Source organism: Chiroxiphia lanceolata, chromosome 2 (genome assembly GCF_009829145.1).
Source record: "Chiroxiphia lanceolata isolate bChiLan1 chromosome 2, bChiLan1.pri, whole genome shotgun sequence".
Lineage (NCBI taxonomy): Eukaryota > Metazoa > Chordata > Aves > Passeriformes > Pipridae > Chiroxiphia > Chiroxiphia lanceolata.
In genome coordinates, this window is record NC_045638.1 from 81,626,075 (window position 1) to 81,647,212 (window position 21,138).

Consider the following 21,138-nt stretch of genomic DNA (forward strand, 5'->3'; position numbering starts at 1 on the left):
ACTTTAATTGTTCACAGCAAAGAACAGTTTCTGGGCCCCAAATAAATTCTACAGCTGTTTTCTGAACCCTCTCCAATTATCCAGTCTTCTATCCAAAGCATGGACCAGAAAACACAATTCCACCAGCAGTCTTCTAAATGACATGTGGCGTTAATGCCACCTACATATTTTTGAATTAAATCCTTCTACTAGCAGGCATTCAGGAAAATGCAGATGTACACAGTACACTGTCTTATCTTAATTCAACTTAGTAGCTACTGCTTATTTCTCAAGGCTTGATCTAAAAAGCTGTTAAACTTAATTACATTCTGGTGATAGAAGAAATCTGTGTGGATTTACCGAGCAGTGCATGAGCTAGAGCTCTGTTAACAATAAGTCATTGGATTTGAGTGATTTTGTGTTTCCTTTAATATATTCCCAATTATAGTAAAAATCCCTGGTTTAACTTGAAGGTTTAATACTACAGCTATATCTGCTGCATATGTCAAATTATGACCCAGAAACACTGGAGACTGTTGAAAAGTTGCTCTGCTTTAGCTATGAAACAGGACAAAAACAAGGGAAAGGGAGCACAGGCACTTGGGCACATGCCAGCAGCCTCAGATTAACTGCACTTCACCCGAGCTGCCTGATACTGCCTTGAACAATTAAAACATGGCACCTGGGCTAAAATTCATTTGGACTCCCCTTAGAATGAAAAAAGCAATTAAAAACTATCAGGTCAACATGAGTTTGTCCCAGCTGAGGGCTCTGTCAGACAAACTCTGGTAAATACTGTTGCATCACTTTCATATATGTCACCTCTAAGATCTATCATGCCCCGGGCAGGAGGTTACCCCCTCTGTAACATCTACAGTGCCCCAGGCAGGAAGTTACCACCTCCATAACATCTGCCACACCCTGGCAGGAGATTAGGAGCTCTCTAGAGGGGAAGCTTTAATCTCTCTTCAGCTCCGCCAGTCCACAATCCAGGATCCAGCAGAGGTACATTTATGTTGGATGACTAGACAAAAACCTGGCTACCGCCAAGCTCTTAGAGACAGAGCCCTAAGGCTGCAAACATATTTACTACAACCCAGCAGGCACGAGGCAGATTCTTGCACCACCTGCGTGGGAATCGGCATTTATGCTTCTGCCTTCACTAGTGTGTACTCAGCAAATCAATGTTACCTGCCAACATGACACTGACAGTCTATGGAGCAGACAGGAGATAAATGTATTTCTTCCCATCCTCTGCATGATGTCATGGCTGTAGGAGCATGTGTTGCCACCTAAAACATTCCCTTATTCAGCCACTTTGTAACGAAATGCAAATAGAAAACGTCAAGTTGCCTTTAAGCCAAACAGTGTCAAGTGAATCATGTACAGATTAAAGGTATGCTGCCTCCTGCAGCTGCCCCAAAGGGACTGCCCCAAATACACCAGGGCAGTGAGCAGGCTTTAATCTAACTAACAAAGGAGCAGTTAAACTTAATGTGATCCTCTTCTTGCTGCTGAGGGTATCCACTGGAGGAAAAGGAGTTTTTAAAGTGTTTCTAAATAGGAAGTCAGAATGGTCTAATGATCATGTACAAAAAGACAATGCCTTCAGCACTTACATATAGTACCATAAATCTTCCAGACTCAAATGAACCATTAGTTAGCCTAACAGGAGGTCTGTCTGCTGGATACCCTGATAGGAAACATTCAAATATCACTGAGGTCAATTCACCCTTTATCTTTCCAAGGCAAACAACAGCACCTAAGTTACTTGCACAAGTTTGAGAAAAGCTTTCCCTTCTCCTCACAAGACCCCTTGCATCCATGCACTCAGCAGGGTCCTGTGGATTCCCCTTCTGGCCAACCCTGGGGAGAGTGCTGGCAGAAAATGAGGCTCTAAAGCAGAACAGACCTGCCCAAGATTGTGCCAACAGTTTGTGCCAAAGCCTGAACCCCTATCAAATCTGCAAGGGTAGAGGTTCACCAATGGCCTTTCCCTCACCAGTGACCTGCCCACTCAGATGGTAAAGATTATGTTTCTTTTACTTCCCATAAAACAGTCTCCCTCTTTGTTGGTCCCATTGACAGACATTTTAGAGCCGAAAAGGCCTGTTTTGACAGTCTTGCCTGGTCTGCTAGAATGCGTAGACTTTGAACTAGGTACTAAATCCATACCTCCTGATTGAAGGTCCTTAAGGAATACAATAAATTGAGATATGGTATGACAGGTTCTCTTCAGCTCTCAAACAAAACCTCTAGCTCTCTGTACCTCTAAATCCTGGTCAGTCTGCCTTCAGCCAGACCTTTTAAGGTGTAAAGTTACCAAGCCCTACACTGCTGTGTTGCCGTGCACATCTCAAAAGCCTCCTGGTATTCTCTGGAGAGAAATGGGATGCACCAACATCACATGTCTGTATCACAGTCCCAGGTGAGTTTTTTAATTAGCTTTTTCTGTTAAGTTGTACCATTACCTCAGCCATCAATTAACTAAATGAGTTTGGTCTTGCTCCTGGTTACATGTTGAAGGCTCTACTCTGGAAACGTCTATGGTTGTGGTCTCCTTTGCTTGCTTGTCTCAGTATTGTATAACTACCCATTTTCTCTATAAGAGCGCCAATTCAAGCGAAACAGGAAGACCTACCACACTGTGGCTAGAAGAGGATCAGGACTTGGATGGAGAAAGACCTAACTGCAAGCCACATCTATCCTCAGAGCACAGAAATGTTGTCCATGCCTCACCTCCTCTTCCAGTTTGATGACCTTGGCTTGAGCATTGTTTAGGGCCTGGTCAAGGATTTCAATGTGCCTCCGCTGGTCCTCATTGGCAGAACGCACAGCTGCCAGCTCCATCTCCAACTTTTCCTTCTCCTTCAAGTGCTCTTTGTCTGAAAGAAAGACAAGAACAAGAGCCACTCCATAAGGACAGCTCACAGGCCCAAGATCACATACCAGAGGTAAGCTGCCACCTTCCTAGAAAAGCAAAAATTACGTGAAGCAGCACCGAGTAGGGCCATTACAACACAGAGCTGAGGCACAACGGGCAAGGAACTTCTACTGCCAGGGCTCAGCCCCTCAGTGCCCAGCCCTACATGACAACCAGCAGCAGAGACGAGTGGTAGCTTGGGCTGCATCTGCACTAGCAGAGCTTGTGGACATGAGCACTGCCTCACAGCTTTCCATTCTGCTGAACTGCCAGCACATTGCCCAGCAAAATTTTGGCTTGCACCAACTACTCCTTTCCCACCCAACACCCAAGCCCTGCCTGAGAATAGCCTATGTCAAGGGTTGCTTGTAGCTGTCAGCTTGGATGCTGCTGCCCTTCTGCAATGGGCAAGAAACCTCAGACCCATGGACGTGGGTTGTGCTGTGCCTGGTCCTTTTTATTTGCAAAGACAGAGATCACGACATACAGAAAATGTGGAAAAGTCAAATAATAAACACCAATCTGTGCTGGACAGCCTGAAAATGTAAAGAGGGGAAAGCATCAAGGAAGAGTAAGATAGAAGGCATCTGTACAGGCTTCCTCTAGGCATGCAGAGAAATGGAGGCTGTGGGAGACATTTCAGCTCCACAGGGGCCTGGGGTAACTTTCCAGACCAGCATGACCTAAGGATCCAGTGATAAGCACTCCTCTCCTACTAAACACCTTAACACATCACAAGCAAGACTTGTGCCAAAAAATCATCCCTTTTTTGGGTAAGATTTAAAACTACGTTAAAAAAACACAACTGGCTAAATTCAGTCAGCTTTGCTCACATCATTTTCTTCAGCAACAAACTGCAGGCCCACCATTGACTTCACTGGCAAGTTGCCTGGGGAAATGCTTGGCTCCGTCTGCTTCTGCCCTGACAGTGCTGAGAAGCCATTTCAGGGAACACGAGTGTCACAGGCCAATCACTGGATCCCCCATGTCAGAACGCAAACAGTTAATGACTGGACCAAGCAGGGGATCAAGGTTTCATTCAGGGAAATATGAGATTTCAAAATCTGGCCTTCATTCTTAATGACAACAAAAATAGAGCACTTGGAAAGCCTCCAGGAAGGAAAATTTCCTCCAAAAATTAATTTGGCATCAATTAAACATTGTTTTGATTTTTGACTTTTAAAACACAGCATTACAGAATTTATTATTTTTTAACTGAAATGAAAAGTTTCTCCAAAAACACTGAAATGTGGAAAATCTGCCCTAAACATCTAGCCCATCCCACCCAAATGTGACCACTCAAGCTGGAAGCCCCAAGAACGGTCAGAAAATGTCACATGGCCAAAACCAGTCAATTTCAGACCTGAACTACCCCCAGCAAGGCCACATTCTTCCTTAATGTCAGGTGGGATGAGAAGAGATTTAATTTCCACACCATCAGTAGGTGTCTGTAGCAAGGGCAGATGTATATGAGCTGAGCCACGTGGAACAAGGCAAAAGCCACCCAGCCATCTTCCCATTTACCCTTAAAGGAGGAATTCAGCACCTCATAACAAGAAACGCTGGCAGCAACACCGGCATGCTGGTCACTGCAGAGCCCACAAGCAAAGCCCAGTGAGTGCTGCGCACACCACGTCACTGACTGCCACCGTGGGCTGCCTTGGTAAGACGTGGCCTTAATCTTCCCTTGTTGGCAAGGAATTTTATATTGGACATGCAGACCTCTTCCTTCAATGCAAATACATTTACTTCAATCTGATTGACCAGAAGAAACATTATTATCTATTGTGCAAAAGTGTACATGTGGGCAAATTAACCAGGAGCTAATATGAGGGTGAGGAAGCTGGAAGATGAATACTATTTCAGCCCTATGGCACTTAACCATCTCGTGTTGGGACCACACGTGCTCTGCTCCAGATCTGAAACCCATATTTCATATTACAAATGGGGATAACACATAGCAAAACAGGACTTGGGATCTTCACTTTCAACTTCCTTTCAGGGAACTTGAAGCACTCAGCCTGTCCTGCTGCATTATGCTTTCTATCCCCCCAAAGGAGGAAAATAATGCCATACACAAAATAACCACCACTAGAAAGCTGGCAAGAAAAATTTCCTGAACAGCTCCCAACACTTCTCCACGTCAGCTTCAGCCTTCAAAATGCTAGGGGTACATTTTATGAATGCGTTACTTGCATTAATTTTTAGTGAAGAAGGAACTTGGCTGAACATACCTTAGGTTCTCTTCAAGTGCATACAAGGTATCCTTAAAGTCTAAAAATACTGGTTTACTGCACTACCCTTGCATACACCATTTTAACTAAAGGACTCCAGTTAATAACTGTTTCTATATTCTGGTAGGTCACTGCCACATCCCATTACAGAACAGTTCCCAAATGGCTTCTCTGCTGCAGTTCACAGTTGTAATCTCACAGTTTTCCACCCACTGCCTCTGCCTGTTGTACCTCCACACACTGTGGACATCTATGTTCTGGCTGCGTAGAAGAAAGGAGATTAAGCAAGAAGCCTGCTTCAGTGCTTCTCAAGCAGGCTTTCTGAGTTGTCAAGCTGGGTAGGTACACCAAAAGTAGATAAGTCTTGTAGCAGAAACATTAGATAAAAAGATACACTTAATCTGTATCATCTCTTCCCTATACTCAGATGTGAACTCCAGCTTGTTACACATTATATCTGAATATCAACTTATTTGACCAATTCAATGACCATCTCAATACATCCCAAGCTGCCTTTCTCCTTGCTGTGATGTTGCAGAGTGGTAACATGGACATACTTTAAAGACAGTCCTTGTTCATACAAAATGATCACTGTTGGCAGCAGAAAATATATCAATTTATGGCAGCCAGAGGGTAATTGGGCTGCAGGAGATTTGCTGAAAACAAGACTGGCTCCCATACCACATCCCTTGTGGCACTTCCAATAATTTCTCTTATGCAGGTTTGCATTTTCCGACGGTGGCTCTTCACTTAAGAGCTGCTAATTCCACAGATGCTTTCTGGTGACCGTGCCATTCCTCAGTGAAACCTGAGGGACTTATTTAGCCTCTTGTCAGCCTTGCAACTCCTGACTAGCACCAGGTCACCAGGTCCAGACATTGAGGTTTCCCCCCAGAGGAGCACCAAAGTCACTGTCTGCCAATCTGTCCACCTGTCTCTCTGCCCAAGCCTCACTCAGCTCTCTATAGCTGTGGTTTGAAGCTGACTACGCCGGGACAAGGGAGGCCTGGAGCAGCAACACAGATTATTTCCTGATTATTTCCTGTCTTAATACCAAATGGTACTTAGTCTGTCCAAAACCCCACTTTAAAAAACATCTGTTGTGGGCATTTTCTTTGGCTGGATACATTCAATGGGAATATTTATTTGCCTAGGATATTTGAGACAGAGATAGATACACAAGTTCATAGCGCATGAACTGAACTTTCCTATGGAGCATGAGGCTCTATCAACACACTGCTAAAACTGTCCATGCACCCCCACTAATGGGTGAAGAGCCATGTGGATGGGCATAGACCTCAATCTGTCTCAGACACCCGAAAAAACAGACCCTCCAAGGACCCCTGTTCCCAGAGTCCAGAAATCCCACAAAACCACACAAAATTCTCAGATTTCACCAAAACATATTTTCCCATGATATGCTATATCATAAGCTTTCTCTCTGCCCTATACCCTTGAAGCCATCTTCAATCTTCCTGTCTCTCCCTTCCCACAGAATCTCTCAGGCTCCTCCTTCCAGTCTGTTCTCTTACCTGTATTGGCATATATGCCTTCATCAGTTGTTGCTTCATGTCTTTCCTTAAAATAAACTTTTTCCCTGACAAAGCATCACATAATTATCAGGAAACTAACACGGTGTGAGTTCTCTCCTACCCTGACACAACAGTAGCATTTCTCTTAGGCACAAATGCCTAGCACTGAATACTTCCAGGCACGTGGCCTGGCTTCTCCTATTACTATTATAAAGAATAAGATTTTTTTGTCACCTCCAGTCTCCATCTCAGAGCTCACGACTGCTCTGCACTGTTGCATTGCTAATGGAGAGCTCTGTGAGGAACTGAGAAATGATCCTTGCACATCCTGCTTTGCCAGACTTGTTTTTCAGGGATTTTTTCCTATTACTGGAGTTTTACCATATAAAACTTTGTTTTCAGCATTACCAACCTCAAGTATTTTATCTTTCCTTCTTCAATTCATCATGACAGTGGCTTAAATATGATAACTTTTAGGAATCTGTCAGTGTTGGAGTTTTCTTGTATAACTTGCGTTATACATAGGGACTAGAAATATGCTTTTGCTTCCTAATGAAAATTAAGATTTGCATTTACATACCTGTCTTAATAAGGTGTGACCCTTAGGAAAAAAAAAAAATCAGTTTCATGACAAATTTTTTTCTCTTCTAAAAATGGCTATTTTAATCTCAGTAGACAAGTGTACATATGGCAGATAAAATTCAGTTTTCCAACTCTCAGTTTTCTGCCTGTGTATCCCATTAAAAGATACGAGGAGAGTACAAACTGTGGTTGTGAAAACTCCCATCTTGGCAGTGAGGTGCAACCCAACCTCAGTCATGGTCTGCCCCTGGGGAAGACTCACAATCATCAGCATATAAATGTAGTCAGCAACAGAGGACTTCAAGCAAAACCTTTCAGGGACTCTCAGAAGGGTGTTTTAGGCAGACACCCTGGTATCAAGGTCATTTCTGTGAGTGTCCCAGCAGCCCACAGAACACAACTGAAGAGAACCTGCTTTACACATGCCCCTTTTTCTATTCTCGGAAGCACTCTGCATTGCATTGCTAACATTTAGCTCTCTGGCCTAGCCAGGAGACACTCCAAGCATCCAGACTGTCTTATGTGATAGGATCTGGAGAGCTATATTTGTTTGTAAGCTGTGAATTGATTGCAGTAATACGCTGAGTGCACAGCGCAAAGTTTCACTGCTATTTATTTACCAGCAGAAGCACAGAGCATGTTTATGTACTGGAAAGTAACTCGAATTGAGTCCATCTTGGAGATTTAACTCCCCCCCTGTAGCCAACAGTATATAGCAACACTACCAAGCTGTCTCTATAAGAAGAGAGAAGATCCCAGTCTCCAATTTATACTGTGTAGTTTATCCCATTTGAACTCTTCCCAAGGATGACAAGACTTACACAGCAATGCTACTTCATTAACTGATCATCCCCTTGGATTCACAGCAGTATCTATACATCCTTATGCCATCTGCTAATATGGCAAAGCTAGCATGTCATGGAAAAGATCACCAGATCCTCTTCTGGTTTGTGCACACATGCACCAAATGATCAGCTGTGCTGGCATCATTGCTGCCGGTGGGAGCCAGGAGAAGGCTCTCCAACACTTGGAGCAGCTGGTGGACATTGAAAGGCTGGTGGTGAAGCATTTTGACTAGTATCAAACACTGTACTGCTAATGGAGATGGATGTTCTGCACCACAGTAGCGGCTCATCTTCCAAGGAAGCTCTTGGTGTGATAAATAAAACAGGTTTAGTTGTATGCAGCATTGAGCTTCAACAGGATTTAAGCTTACAAGATACTGCACAGCTCTCAGGTGATCAAGCCCTTCTGGATGTGTGCTAAAGATGGTCAGGATACAAAAGAAGTCGCACACTGCCACACAGCATCCAGCTGCTTGGGTTTTGGGTTGGATGATCTCACACACATCAGTGCACGGCAAGGAAATCTGCAGCATTGTGCCCAGTCATTATGGAAGCCTAAAATTTGTTGGGAACAGATGCTTTCATAGCAGTAGAAGCTGTAAAGTCTTTGTCTCTTCAGTCCTTTGTGAAAGGTATGGTCCAGCTCTGCTCTTTCTCCTGCTGGTTAAACCATGGCACTGATAACTAGTCAGTAGAGGCTGCTCTGGGCTTTTCCCAGCCAAGAGAAGAATTTCGCTTCTCCTAGAAGCAAGCATCTCTAGAGATGACCCTGCAAGCAACACTTCACAATTTCAGATAAATATTTCTCAAAAATAAGCTGTGTTACCGTTAACTCACACTGCTTCGTTCTGATGCTCAGAGAGAAAAAAAACCCTACCTACATAATCCAGTCTGCAGCTGAAATAAGAGTATGTGATGAATTAGCTGAGTAAAACCAAGCCACAAGCACAATAACAATTAATAGCTAAGTATTTACCTCCACTTCACCATGTGTATGCTTATATATACACACAAATACATATATGCACCTTCCAAACAGATAGGCACAGTACTCACTCTGAGTGGCATAAAGGCCCTCTGTTGCCTTATCCTCATGCCCATCAAAGTCTCTGCTGGCTAGCTGCCTATTGGCTGTCTCCAGTCGTTCTGCAAAAAACAGGAAATACTTTAAGTATAAATATATGTATATAAAATTGTAGGCCAACCAAGAAAATAAGACGCGTGCCAGCGGAGCAGTATAAATAGACTCTCTGAAGGAGGACATTAAAATGGAGGTTGACACATACATAAAAGATGAAGCCTTTGACCTCTTCCATGAAGCTGTGTCGTTCAGATTTACAGAAACTGGGGGAAAAGCCTCTGCCATTCACAGCTGACATGTCCAGGCAGTTCATCTCTCACACTGTCCAAAATGCAACAAGGCATCTGCAATCTGAATTAACCAGCTTTGCAAGGGGATGGGTGCTTTCCTGCAGTGAAGAGCTGCCCCTGGTGCCTCCTGAGGGAAGGCAGCCCCCAACCCATTAATGCCAACCCTTGGGGATGACCACAGGAAAGGAGGAGTTTTTTGCAGCCAGGGATAGTTTCCTGGGAAGTTTCCAGTGAAGATCCTGCCTTCAGATTCTTCCCTTCTCCAAAAAGACCATGTGACCCATCTTGCACCATTGCAAAAAGGTAAGTCAGTTTGCAGAAGACATCTCACTGCACAAGCAGGTACCAAAGTACCCCATTAAGAACCTGGATTGGCAATAACCATCCAACATACGCTCCACTTCCTTCCTCAAAAAGATATACCCTCAATATTATGTTTTTAATACAAAAAAGAGATGGCCTTTGATACTCGCTACTGGTCTGGGAAGGCACTGAACTTGGAGATTAACGGGTAGCACAGCACTGCTCTACATTGCAATTTGCTCTTCAGCTCATTAGATCTGGACACAACATTGTGACTGGTGGCCTTGCTCTCAAATCCATATTTGCAAGTGCTGAACACAAAGGCACCATCAGGAACTGACTCTCACATTTTGCCAGGCTTTTTTGCCACTAGGGGGGTGACAGCAGTTTTGTCTTATGCCAAGGGGCAGGGCCTTATTTCTCATTACATTTATCTAATGTTTTAAAGCCTGCTGCTCTGGAGCTAGTAACTGAAACACCATGTCAACCAGAGGAAAAAAAACACACAAGCAACTGTAACGTACCACGGAGATCCCTGTTGAAGTCATGAAGTCTCCTAATTTCTCCTTCAAGTTTGTTTCTCATTGCTTTGTCCAGAGACTCCCTTTTAGTGGTGGTCTTGACCAAGCCTTCGTAAGCTTCTGAAATCCTCTGAATCTCTATTTCAAACTGAAAAGAGAGAGAGGTCCTGTTAAAGCCCTGCAGGAATGTGTCCTGCCCCAAGGTTTGTCCAGCGTGTTTCGATGAGACGTGGGGGTACAGGCGATGCTCATGCCAAGTGTCACACCAGGTACCAACTCTACAAATGACCCATTTCCCTGGCAGAGGATGGTGTGAAGCCCCAACAGCGCTGGAGGTTCCTGCATAGGGACCCCTGCAAATGGCCTGAGGGGCAGCTCACCACGCCATAACACCCCATTGGACTTGATGGAACTGTTTGGTTGCTTTTCCTCTATGACCGAGGTTGCTGCTTTAATGCCATCCAAGAGGAAAAACAAAGGAAATGCTGTATTTGTGTGGGCTGTATGCTCTCTGAGAAAGGGTTGTAGGAGGTAACGTTTACTATTCTGCCAGGTCCCTGATACGAAACTTATCTCTAAGCTGTGTGTGCCACCAGAAGTATGTTAAGCTCAGCTGTGACCTCGCGTCAATTTTAAACTATTGTGGTCCATTTCTTTCCATCCTTGACTGAAGACTGTGTTATACAAAAAACTCTCTATAACAGACTGAACCAATTGTCTTGGTCTTTCAGTCTTCTTAACTTCATCTCCTCTAAATCTGGCAAACTGCAAGCAGGGTATGCAGAGGAAGCCCTTAACAGTGAACTTGCATCTTAAGACCTGATCCAAAAAGGCTGACAGGAGATTAGTCCTGGGCAGAGTTTTGCTGTCCAGCTTAATCCATCCAACTAATTTTTTTTAATAAGATAATGTCATGTTAAGTGATACAGTTTTGGTAAAATGTTTGCTGCAGGAATGATTAACACTGATGTAGGAATCCGCTCCTGCATGCCTGGCCCTTGTGTTTGTGGAGAAAAGCTTGATAATGTGCACAGGCTGGAAACCACAAGATATATATAGCCTCCCACATACCTTTCTAAATTTGGCACTTTTTTGGCCTCTTGAATCACGGCTGGGACAGATTCGTGATTTTTGAAGCCAGGGTACGAGCTCACCTCCACTTGCTGTGGAGTTAGGTCCCTCTCATTAAGTTTTAGGTGTGATTTGCCAGGGATGCTGCAGCTGTCACCCCACTGTCTGCGTTGGAACCTGCAGCCAGACTCCAGAAGCTTGGACTTGCACTTCGCATGATGCTGGGGCCACTCTGCCTGGATAGGCAGCACCTCCAAACCACACACCAAGGAGAGCCTGGCAGAGCCACGATGGTGAAACCAGGTTATCTTCCCCAATTTCTACTTTCAGCTCACTCACGAGCACAAAAGCTGAAGCAAGTGGGAAGGTTCAAACTGGACATGAGAAAGCATTTCTTTACTGAGAGGGTGGTCAAACCCTGGAACAAGCTTCCTAGAGAGACAGGTGATGCGCCAAGCCAGTCAGAGTTTACAAGGCATTTGAACAGTGCCCTTAACAACATGCTTTAACTTGGTTTGCCCGGATTTGGTCAGGCAGTTGGAGCAGATGACCATTGTAGGTTTCTTCCAACTGAAATAGTCTATTCTGGCCTATGACTATGACCTACAATTAAAAGCCTATCTCATGTGAATTTTCCAGAATCAAAGCACTTTCCCAAATTGTTAACTACATGATCCCAATCAGACATCATGCTCAGTTGGGTGCCCTGACACTCATCAGTTCCCATGCCTCCACTCTCCAAGGTGAGCCACTACATGCAGGAAAAGATGCCTGCTCCCGAGAGCTCCTACCACAGCAAAGCAGACTTGCCAGCACAGTAGTGGGTTTCCACAGCCCAGCAGTCTGGCCCAACACTGCTGGTTACCACAAGGGCTCTGCTTGGCCCTCTATATGCTGTTATTTCCCAAAACACATCACCATGCAAGTCTCCTGCAGCCCCAAAGGCAAAAACTTACCGTACGAAAAGAAAGAACCTCCGTCAGCACTGAATAACATTAAAGGAGAGCAGAACAACAGCCACAAATTGTGTCGGTGTTTCTCAACAGCTCTGGGATTTCCTTCTCCTTCTTTTATGGAGAAAAAAAAACAGTTCAGCCTTTTCTCTGCCTGGTAGCTCCTGGAGCTGACCCACTCAAACAACCCACACACATGGCATGGGGAAGAGCCAGCCCAGCCTGGCAATTAAATTTCAGCAAGATAACATCTCTCAGAAAAGGGAAAGTAATACTTTGCTTTTGAAGTAAAAAAAAACTCAAAATGAAATGTGCGCAACTCCTCTTCCAACTCCTTTTAGGTAAGAAAACCAGGCAACTTGTCAAACAGCACAAGCATCAATCACCACCTTGTACCTCTCTGCAAAAAAGTCTGTTCACACACAACTGAGAATATAACAAGCCTCAGGGCTGATCTGCTCGTCCAAATGCCCAGGGAGCCCTACAAGTCAAGTTGATTTTCTCTAATTTCTTCTATTCTGTAATGAATAAAAGTGATGGGAGGGTGGTCCTACCTAGAATAAAACTGTTATGCACAGACAAACAAGAATTACTCCTCCTGACCCTTCCACTTCCAACAAGAGGGAAGAGTTTTCACACCCAAAGTACGTAATTTAACTCAATCACATTTTCAGAGGTGACGTTCAGCTGAAACTGTGGGAACAGAGGAGCACCTGCCCTGTCCTTGTGTTCAAACACAGAAAAAAAGCATAGGAGGGATACCATGCGTTAAGGATTTGGTTTCCTGAAGAAAGAATGCACTTGAGTATGTGTTTCACTTTAATACTTCGCTTACATTCCCCCAGAGTCAATGGGACTCAAGTCCATGCTCTGTTGACTGAAGTGAGACTTCAGCCTGTGCTTGAATACCTTTCTGTTGGTGTCTGATGCAATCGCCTTGCAGTGCATCCAAGATAAAGAGAGAGTCATTTCCAAGAGTGAAAAATAAAATTGGAATATTTATAGGGCATTGCACTCAAATACCTTTTACTGAACAATGCAGCTTTTGTAAAATTAATAGCTGGAATATTTCTTTTTGCCCACAAAGGCCACAGGGAAGTTAGCATTAAAGTCTTTGCAGATGTCTTCACAAATAGTTAATGTTGCTGCAAAAACTTTTCAACTAAGTTTAGGAAAGTCTGTGAACAAACTCAACTCATCTTGTTGCAGAGGAGAAGGTAGAAAAGACAGCAAAACAACCGGTCTTTTTTCTAACCTGTTTGACCAGATTGTCACAGATTTTTCCCCAAGCTGAGGCTGGGACATGGTATCTCAGAGATGCCTCTTCTCCTGTGAAGGCTGTCTCCAAGAACACCCTGACCTGCACACCATAGAAAAAAACTGAGCTCCTATTTAGACTCCTAAATTCAGTGCGAAATGACCTGCAGTCTAAGCTCCTTGGTGTATAAGTGGTGAAAAATAGAAATAAAGTAGTAGTGTAGGATCCTAAATAAATTATTTGGTCTGAACCCTTGGGACCCAAAGCCAGCAGACCTGGGGAGCATCTCTGCTTTGCCTTTAGTGAGTCTCAGTTTTAAGCAACTTCCACTTTTTTGATTTGACTCTTCATCTTCTCACCCCAGGCAGTGCTCAAGATATTGCCCTTCTCCACTGAAAAAACCTGCATGCATACAGAAAAGAGGGTGCAGGATCTCTTAAAAAAGGGGTTCTGAGCAAAATCTTTACCAAATGGTCTTTCAGGTAAGGGGGCAGTGCTTTTAAAACCAGCATGTTCAAAGACGGACGTCTAACATCAGTTCTTAAAGATCCACAGAGCAGTCAGTGAAAGCCTCTAAGACAACACAGTTAATGCATTTCCAAATAATGAGCAAGCCCATCGATGGCTGTTACACTTCCAAAGAGCGTAGAGGACCACACAAGCTTATTGTGGTGGACAAGACTGCTTGGGACAGATGTGCATGTGCTCTTGAAATGGTCCTCTCTTGCAGCTCTAACACCTGTGCAGACGGTGCAGGACCCAGCTGCAACAGCAGCAGACTCTGCCTGTGGGAGACCTCCAGGAAAAGCTTCAGTGAGACCAGCATGGAAGGTTGGAAGGGGAAAATACCCAGTTGAGAGATATCTGATGAGTTGCCCTGTTTTGCCCTAAAGTCACGGGAGCTCATAAGCCACAGGATTACAGTTCTGGGAGACCACCATGGAGAGGCAATGGTTATAGATGGCCACTGGTGCATCCCCGTTGCAGTGACACAACTATGAAGAACACCTTGGGGAACCCAAAGACATCAAGATGGTTGTTCTGCCCAGGCCCCATCCCCACCTCTCCACGTACCTTCTGCAGCTTGTCTGCCTTCTCATAGTAGCCCTCCAGCTCCTGACGCAGCACGTGGTTCTCCTCGGAGAGCATCTCTACCATCTGCTGTGCCCGCTCCACTATGGCAAAGGCGTCAGGTGTCAGCTGCTGGCCCGGCAGTGTCGGAGTCTGGGCAGCAGCAGGGGCTGGCAGCGGGGGCAAGGAGCCTGGGAGCAGAGGGCCTGCAGTGGCCTGTGAGGACATGGGGCTGTGCTGCTGGGCTGGCGGCGGCGGAAAGGGTGGCTGGCATTGTCGGCTGCGGGAAAGCACACACGGACGAGGTGTTAGAGCCGCGCGCCCTCGAAATGCGTGCAGCAGCTTTCACCTAATGATTGCACAGTTTATTAACAGTGTTGTAACTGTGTGGTCATGATTACGGTCTTCAGTCATTCCTAAATACCAACAATCACAGCAGGGACTGGGTAAATTGTCTCCTGGCCTGTCCTTGACATCTGGCATGAACAGATAAAGGAAGCACTGACTCTAAAACAGCATTTTTGCCTAGGTGCACAGCTAATACTTCAGCAGCAGACAGCCTCTTCCTGCCTCCCCTTGCCACAAACAACACTGCTGAGAAGCATAAGCCGGCAGGCTTGAAGGAAACACATGGGATGCATTACTCACCCTTCAAACACCACTCCCTGCCTGGAGCAAGACCAGCTGATTGGCCAAGCTGCGAGGTAAAAGGAAGTGATGTGAGTGACACGGCGTCCCTGAGTGGCTTTAGTAAGCGGCAAAGGGAAGGGCTGCTGGGGAGCTGCTGGAGCCACAGCTCTGGTCAATCACAGTGAGCCACAAAACCCGCCTTCCAGTGGGAGACCTCATTGTGTCACTCCCTGACTAAGAGCATCCATCACTCACCAGGCTCATATCAGAGAAGAATAAGAAGTGAGCTGGTGGCAGATCTGCTTGTGACCGAGGATTGCTGATGGGGGAGGGCTCTTTAATCCACCAGAGTCACAATTTGCAATGTCTGGGGCATAACCTAGGAGGATCTCTTAGCAGTGAGGGTAACCCTGCAGCTGGTGGCCAGGTGGAATGGGAGTCCCTCCCTTCTGTCCCACCTGCCAGCCGTGTAAGCTCAAGAAGGGAGACGACCCCTATTTCAAAAGAAGAAAATTTAGGCAGGGCACAGCTCAAAGCTGTGTCTGCTCGAGCAGACATCTCCATCCATTGCACAGGCAGTCTCGGAGCTTCGGCAGGGTAAGCAGTCCCATGCAGAATCTCACTGTGCACAGGCTGAGCCACTCCTCAGCCCAGAGGCCAAAGCTGTGAAATTTCTACACTGCACTGGTTTAAGAGACTCAGCCCAGACCATGTGGGCCATCGGTGTCAGAGTCCAGTTTGGCTAGAAAATATGCTGCTGGACCCTACCTGAAGTCTGCAATCAAACATATTCTGGAACTTGTATTTTAGCTTAACCACAAGCTATTAGGCTGTAGATATCATTACCTTTATTTCTGTACCCTACACAAAGCACAAGACATACTGAACAGATGTATTTACCCCACCTGGCCTCAAAGATCCATGAATGCTATTTCTTTGACAGACAATTTTGTGCTATATTAATACAGAGTAATTATGGTTACTTGTCTTCAGCACCTACACAGCTTCTTGAAACAGGGCTTTCAAAACCTCTCAGTAACCCACCACTACCTTCAACTGCAGTAGAACAAGCTGAAAAGTGAAGGTAATTTTAAAGTCCTTCCCTAAAAGTGAATAGCACTGCTCTAACAAACTTGTCTCCACCAAGCCACACAATGGCAAAGAAAGCCAGCAATTTAGTCTTATCTTCTGTCCAAACTACAGTGAAAGCAAATGGGGTTCTGCAGGCCCCCAGACACAACACACACACAGCCCCATGCTCCTATCCCAGCTTTGCCCAATGCATCACCTGTGGCACTGAAAGGTATTGAAATGGAGTAAAGAGCGTACATGTGCACACTACTAACCTGCCCAGAAGCACAGAGCAGTGTCCTTGGGAAGAAGATTCCATCCCAGCTTCCTGCAGCCAGCATTGAGGAAGCCTGTGCTAAGCTCACTCTGGCCTTGGGATGGCTTTTACTTGCACAGCATAGACATTCCCTAAGGCTGTGTCTCTCCTGGTAAATTAAATATCCATGGAAGCAGCTCAAGAGCACAGGAGAGGCCATTCCCCCTGGGCAGCTCCCAGGGCCAGAAGGATTTGCTCTCAGCCCCAGGAATACCAGTTCTCTAGCAGAGGTGCAGGCTAATAACTAAGGAGCTACATGTCTACTAAAAGTGGATAAAACTTTCACAAAGACAGGAAGTCAAGGAGGTGCTGTATGACACTTCACAACAAAACACATAGAAATTCATAGAATCACAAAATGGTCTGGGTTGGAAGGCATCTTTAAAAATCGTCTAGTCCAACACCCCTGCCATAGGCTGGGGTACCTTCCACTAGAACAGGTTGTTCTAAGCCCTATCCAACCTGGCACTGGACACTTCCCATGCTGGGGCATCCACAACTTCTCCGGGCAAACCGTTCCTGTGCCTCATTACCCTCAGCATAAAAAATGTCTTCCTTTTATCTAATGCAAATCTACTCTCTTTCAGTTTAGAACCATTGCCCTTTACCTTGTGTCACTATAGGCCCTGGTAGAAAGTTTCTCTCCAGTTTTCTTAAAAGCCTCCTCTAAGTATTGGAAAGCCATAGTAAGATCTCCCTGGAGCCTTCTCTTCTCCAGGCTGAACAACCCAACTCCCGGTCTGTCTTCATAGGAGAGGTGCTCCAGCCCTCTGATCATCCCTCTGGCCTCCTCTGGACCTGCTCCCATGGGTCCATCTTATACTGGGGACTCCAGAGCTGGATGCAGTACTCCAGGTGTGGTCCCACGAGAGCAGAGTAGAGGGGGAGAGTGGTCTCCTTCCAGTTACTAGCCATACCATGACATAACTGGCTTTCTGGGCTGCAAGTGCACATTGCTGGCTCCTGTCTAATTTTTCATCCCCAGGTCCTCTGCAGGGCTGCTCTTTATCCCCTTGTTCCCTAGTCTACTGATGATGCGTTTTCCCTGCCCCAGACGGAGTTCCTTGCACTTGGCCTTGTTGAACTTCATGAGGTTTGCACAGGCCCACTTCTGAAGCCTCTCCTGGTCCCTCTGGATGGCATCTCTTCCCTCTAGCAATTCAACCGGCTGCAAAAGGCCTTCCCCTTCAAGGCCGTAGTCCCAAGGTACCCCCAGAGCCTCCAGCTTAATCCACCAGCAATGGATTAAGATACTGCTCCCTGCTCATCTCCTTTTGAAGTTTACTGCCTCTCCAGCCTCATCACTTCTGCCTGCTGCTGAGACCTTGCAGCAGGATGCCCTGGGGGTCACACAGACCTGGAAGGCCTGTTTTACCTTCCTTAGACCAAAATCATGTCTCCTGGCAGTGCTTGGAGACCTGAGGCCATGCAAGCCAGTAAGCCCATGCAGCCTTGTGCTGACCTTCTCTGCAGATCACTAGGACAGCCCACCATAGCTCTCACACCATCCCCACAGTACCCCTTTCCTTCTGGTGCTCCAGCACGGCAAGGGACACCATGCCTGTCGTGGGACTTCCATATTTTTTTGCTCAAAAATCTGAACAGTAAATGACATCATGAGTGAGGGATGTCACTCACAACGCGAAAGATTCTACACAAGCAAACGTGAATGCAACCAGGCACGCAGCACCTCCTCAACGCTGCTGACAGCCAGTCTGCGCTCACGCATTTTACCATAGCAATTAATCCAGATCAGCGTGAGTTTGTTTGTCTTTACCAAAAAAAGGGACACGATTTTAAGCAAGAAAAAGCTTGGCTGTTACACCCTACTAAGACACAGATTTTCTGTAGGTAAATATTTGCTCACTTCTTCATGGGAATAGCGGAGACCAACAGAATTGAATTGAACTCTGAATCTAAAACAGTAGAGATATCAATTTTTCTTTTTCATTATGAAGCAGAGCAATCTTTGTTCATCGATACACCCTTTAGACCCTTGCAGGAGCTCTTCACATGGCACTTTTGGGAAATTTCAACCTTTCATCAATTTAACATTTTTTCATCACTTTAGTCTGTCTAGCTTTACACTACAGAGGAAGGAAAGATCCCAGGGATCTCCATTTTCTTGAACTGCAAATGACTTCTTGAGCTACTAAAGATTTACACCCTGTAGCAGCAGCCAGCCACCAAAGTCTCAGCAGCCACAGCCGGGATTCTCCAAAGTGTTTTCCAACTTGGAAACTGAACAGGTACAATCAACTTTATGCCTTTTGAAGCATGGTTGTTCAACATAATTAACATCTTTCTTACTTTCCTTTTACTTGTTTAATCTGTCTCAATTTAGTTCTGACTTAACCAACTGCAAAATCTCTGAGTATATATGCAATAAAATCAACAGAGCAATTCACATTAACAAATCAACATTTGTAAAAATAGGAGTGTTATAACATCAGCTTAGTTCCCATCCAACTTCTCATGTAAAGCTCCAAAGAAACGCAGCAATGAGGATTATCCTGAGCTCCTTCGGGCTTAGTAAAGAATGACATTCTCAAAATGCTTCCACTGTATTTTAAATGTTGATCTTATTCGGCATTACAGCATGTTAGAATCTTTCAGCCAAACGCATTCTCATCAAAAATCATCCTTCTTAAAAGCATGAAACTGTGGAACATTATGAGTTTTGGATATCTCTGCAACACCTCAGCTACATTTCTATTAAAAACATATTTTTTTTGTTGACATTATTATAGTAGGGCCCCTGAACGCTTCTGCAATGCAATGTAAAGAAGAAAAAAAAATAAGAAAACCAGTTTTTTGAACAGGGAGCACAAGCAGGCAGTGAGGCTTTCAAGGGCTACTGTGCTGAGGTCACCAGGCTCTCTCTCCTTTCAGGAATGTATAACTTGCAATATATATATAACAGTCTGCTACCTATAGCTTGCAATACAGCATCTTCAGCAAAATACTTCACCACAGACCTCACCTTCATAAGAAATTCCTCAGATTTTGGGGCCACCCAAGACCCCAAATTCAGGCATGGTCTTAATACACCTCTTATACTGGAAAATCTGGGAGCAAGAATGACCAACATAGAAGAATTTGGGGGAAATTTGTAGCTGTATGTAGGAATAAGAAACCCCAAAATGAAAAGTAATTATAAAGTCCACTTGCTGTTGATGGACAGGAAATCATAAATACAGAAGAGCTGCTGTTCAATAAAGCCAGGCAGTATAAGGAATAAAATGAAAATGCCTGTAAATATTCTGGAAAGGAAATCCACCTCTGCCCTGCTACAGATACAGTGAAGCTCTCCTCTATGTAGGGAGGGAGAGGGGTCAGTGGAGAAAGGACTTTGTTTCCAACATACCATGGCATTTACATTCATAATTAAAATGCCCTCCTCTAACCTATTTAGCTCATCTTTCTCTGAATGCTCTGCCTTCCTTTGCCTCTAGGGCAGACTGGCCTATTTCATCTCTCAAAGACTCTCCCAGGGAACTTTATCTCCTAACATGCATCTACTGGGGATGCTCTGGCTGAGTCAGCGAAAAGAAAGAGGCGTTTCTGGGGTGCAGTTTTCAGAAACTGCCTTAGGCTTTTACCTTACAACACAAGTAAAAAAGTGTGTGAAAGGTGCTTATTCCTGCCCATTGACTGGGAGCATTCAGTCTGTATACTAACCTCAGACTCAGGTGTTTGCCTGACTTCACTATGACTTTTGCAGTCATGAAGCAGACTTCAAATGCTATTCTTTCTCACTGAGAATAACATAGAGGAAACAGCGTTATCACCATGCAGGAAAAAGACAGGATCCTGGGAAAGTCACTAAGCCCAGTCTGATGGTCATGGCGCAAGGAAACACAATTACAGACCCATTATTAAATGCTGCTACAACCCGAAATGGGATAACATTTGTCATAGCTCAGACATGGCCCTCATGGTATATTCTCTGGCTTATGGAATCAGCAATAGTTGCAGCACCTTGTAAACGCAAAGGTTTATTTCAGAAACCATTTTGCAGACTTGGATTCACATCTTCTGAATTAACTGTTTTGTTAGTGATATTTGTTAGTGCTGGAAAGATTTGGCCCGGCTTCTTTGGGGCAATTATATAAAGATTTGCAGGGCAAAATGATCACCTGAAAAGACATGCTGTATTAAACACATCTTCCATAGTTAAGAGAGGAACAGGATACTGTATTTCCTCACAGAGATTCAATCCAGAACAGATCCTCTTTCTAAAACCAGCTGATTTTCAGCAAAAGAAAAGCTCTGCACAACTAGAGGAAACAACTGGGATAATAACAGAGAAGGATAAGGAGGAACGACATGGGCATCACCCAGGCTGTGGGAATAGCTTCATTTCTCTTTCCTTTATTTTAATGTAAGGTATATTAGAACAGGAGAGGACACAAAACAAAGCTCTTCTGCAGGGTTGCCAGCATCCACGTCAGCTGGAAGTGAAGCCTCCAACCCAC

The 21,138-nt window shown here is 44.9% G+C and overlaps 1 protein-coding gene across 1 annotated transcript in view; it reads right to left on the reverse strand.

The window, feature by feature from the left end:
* The window catches only part of AMOTL1 (angiomotin like 1), a 57,153-nt gene that overhangs the window by 15,257 nt on the left and 20,758 nt on the right, over positions 1–21,138 (reverse strand). The window contains exons 4-7 of the mRNA XM_032678773.1: positions 14,647–14,923; positions 10,294–10,438; positions 9,152–9,241; positions 2,719–2,864 (exon numbers count right to left, since the gene is read on the reverse strand). Coding sequence (XP_032534664.1) covers positions 2,719–2,864; positions 9,152–9,241; positions 10,294–10,438; positions 14,647–14,923 — 658 coding nt within the window. The remainder of the gene's footprint in view (positions 1–2,718; positions 2,865–9,151; positions 9,242–10,293; positions 10,439–14,646; positions 14,924–21,138) is intronic.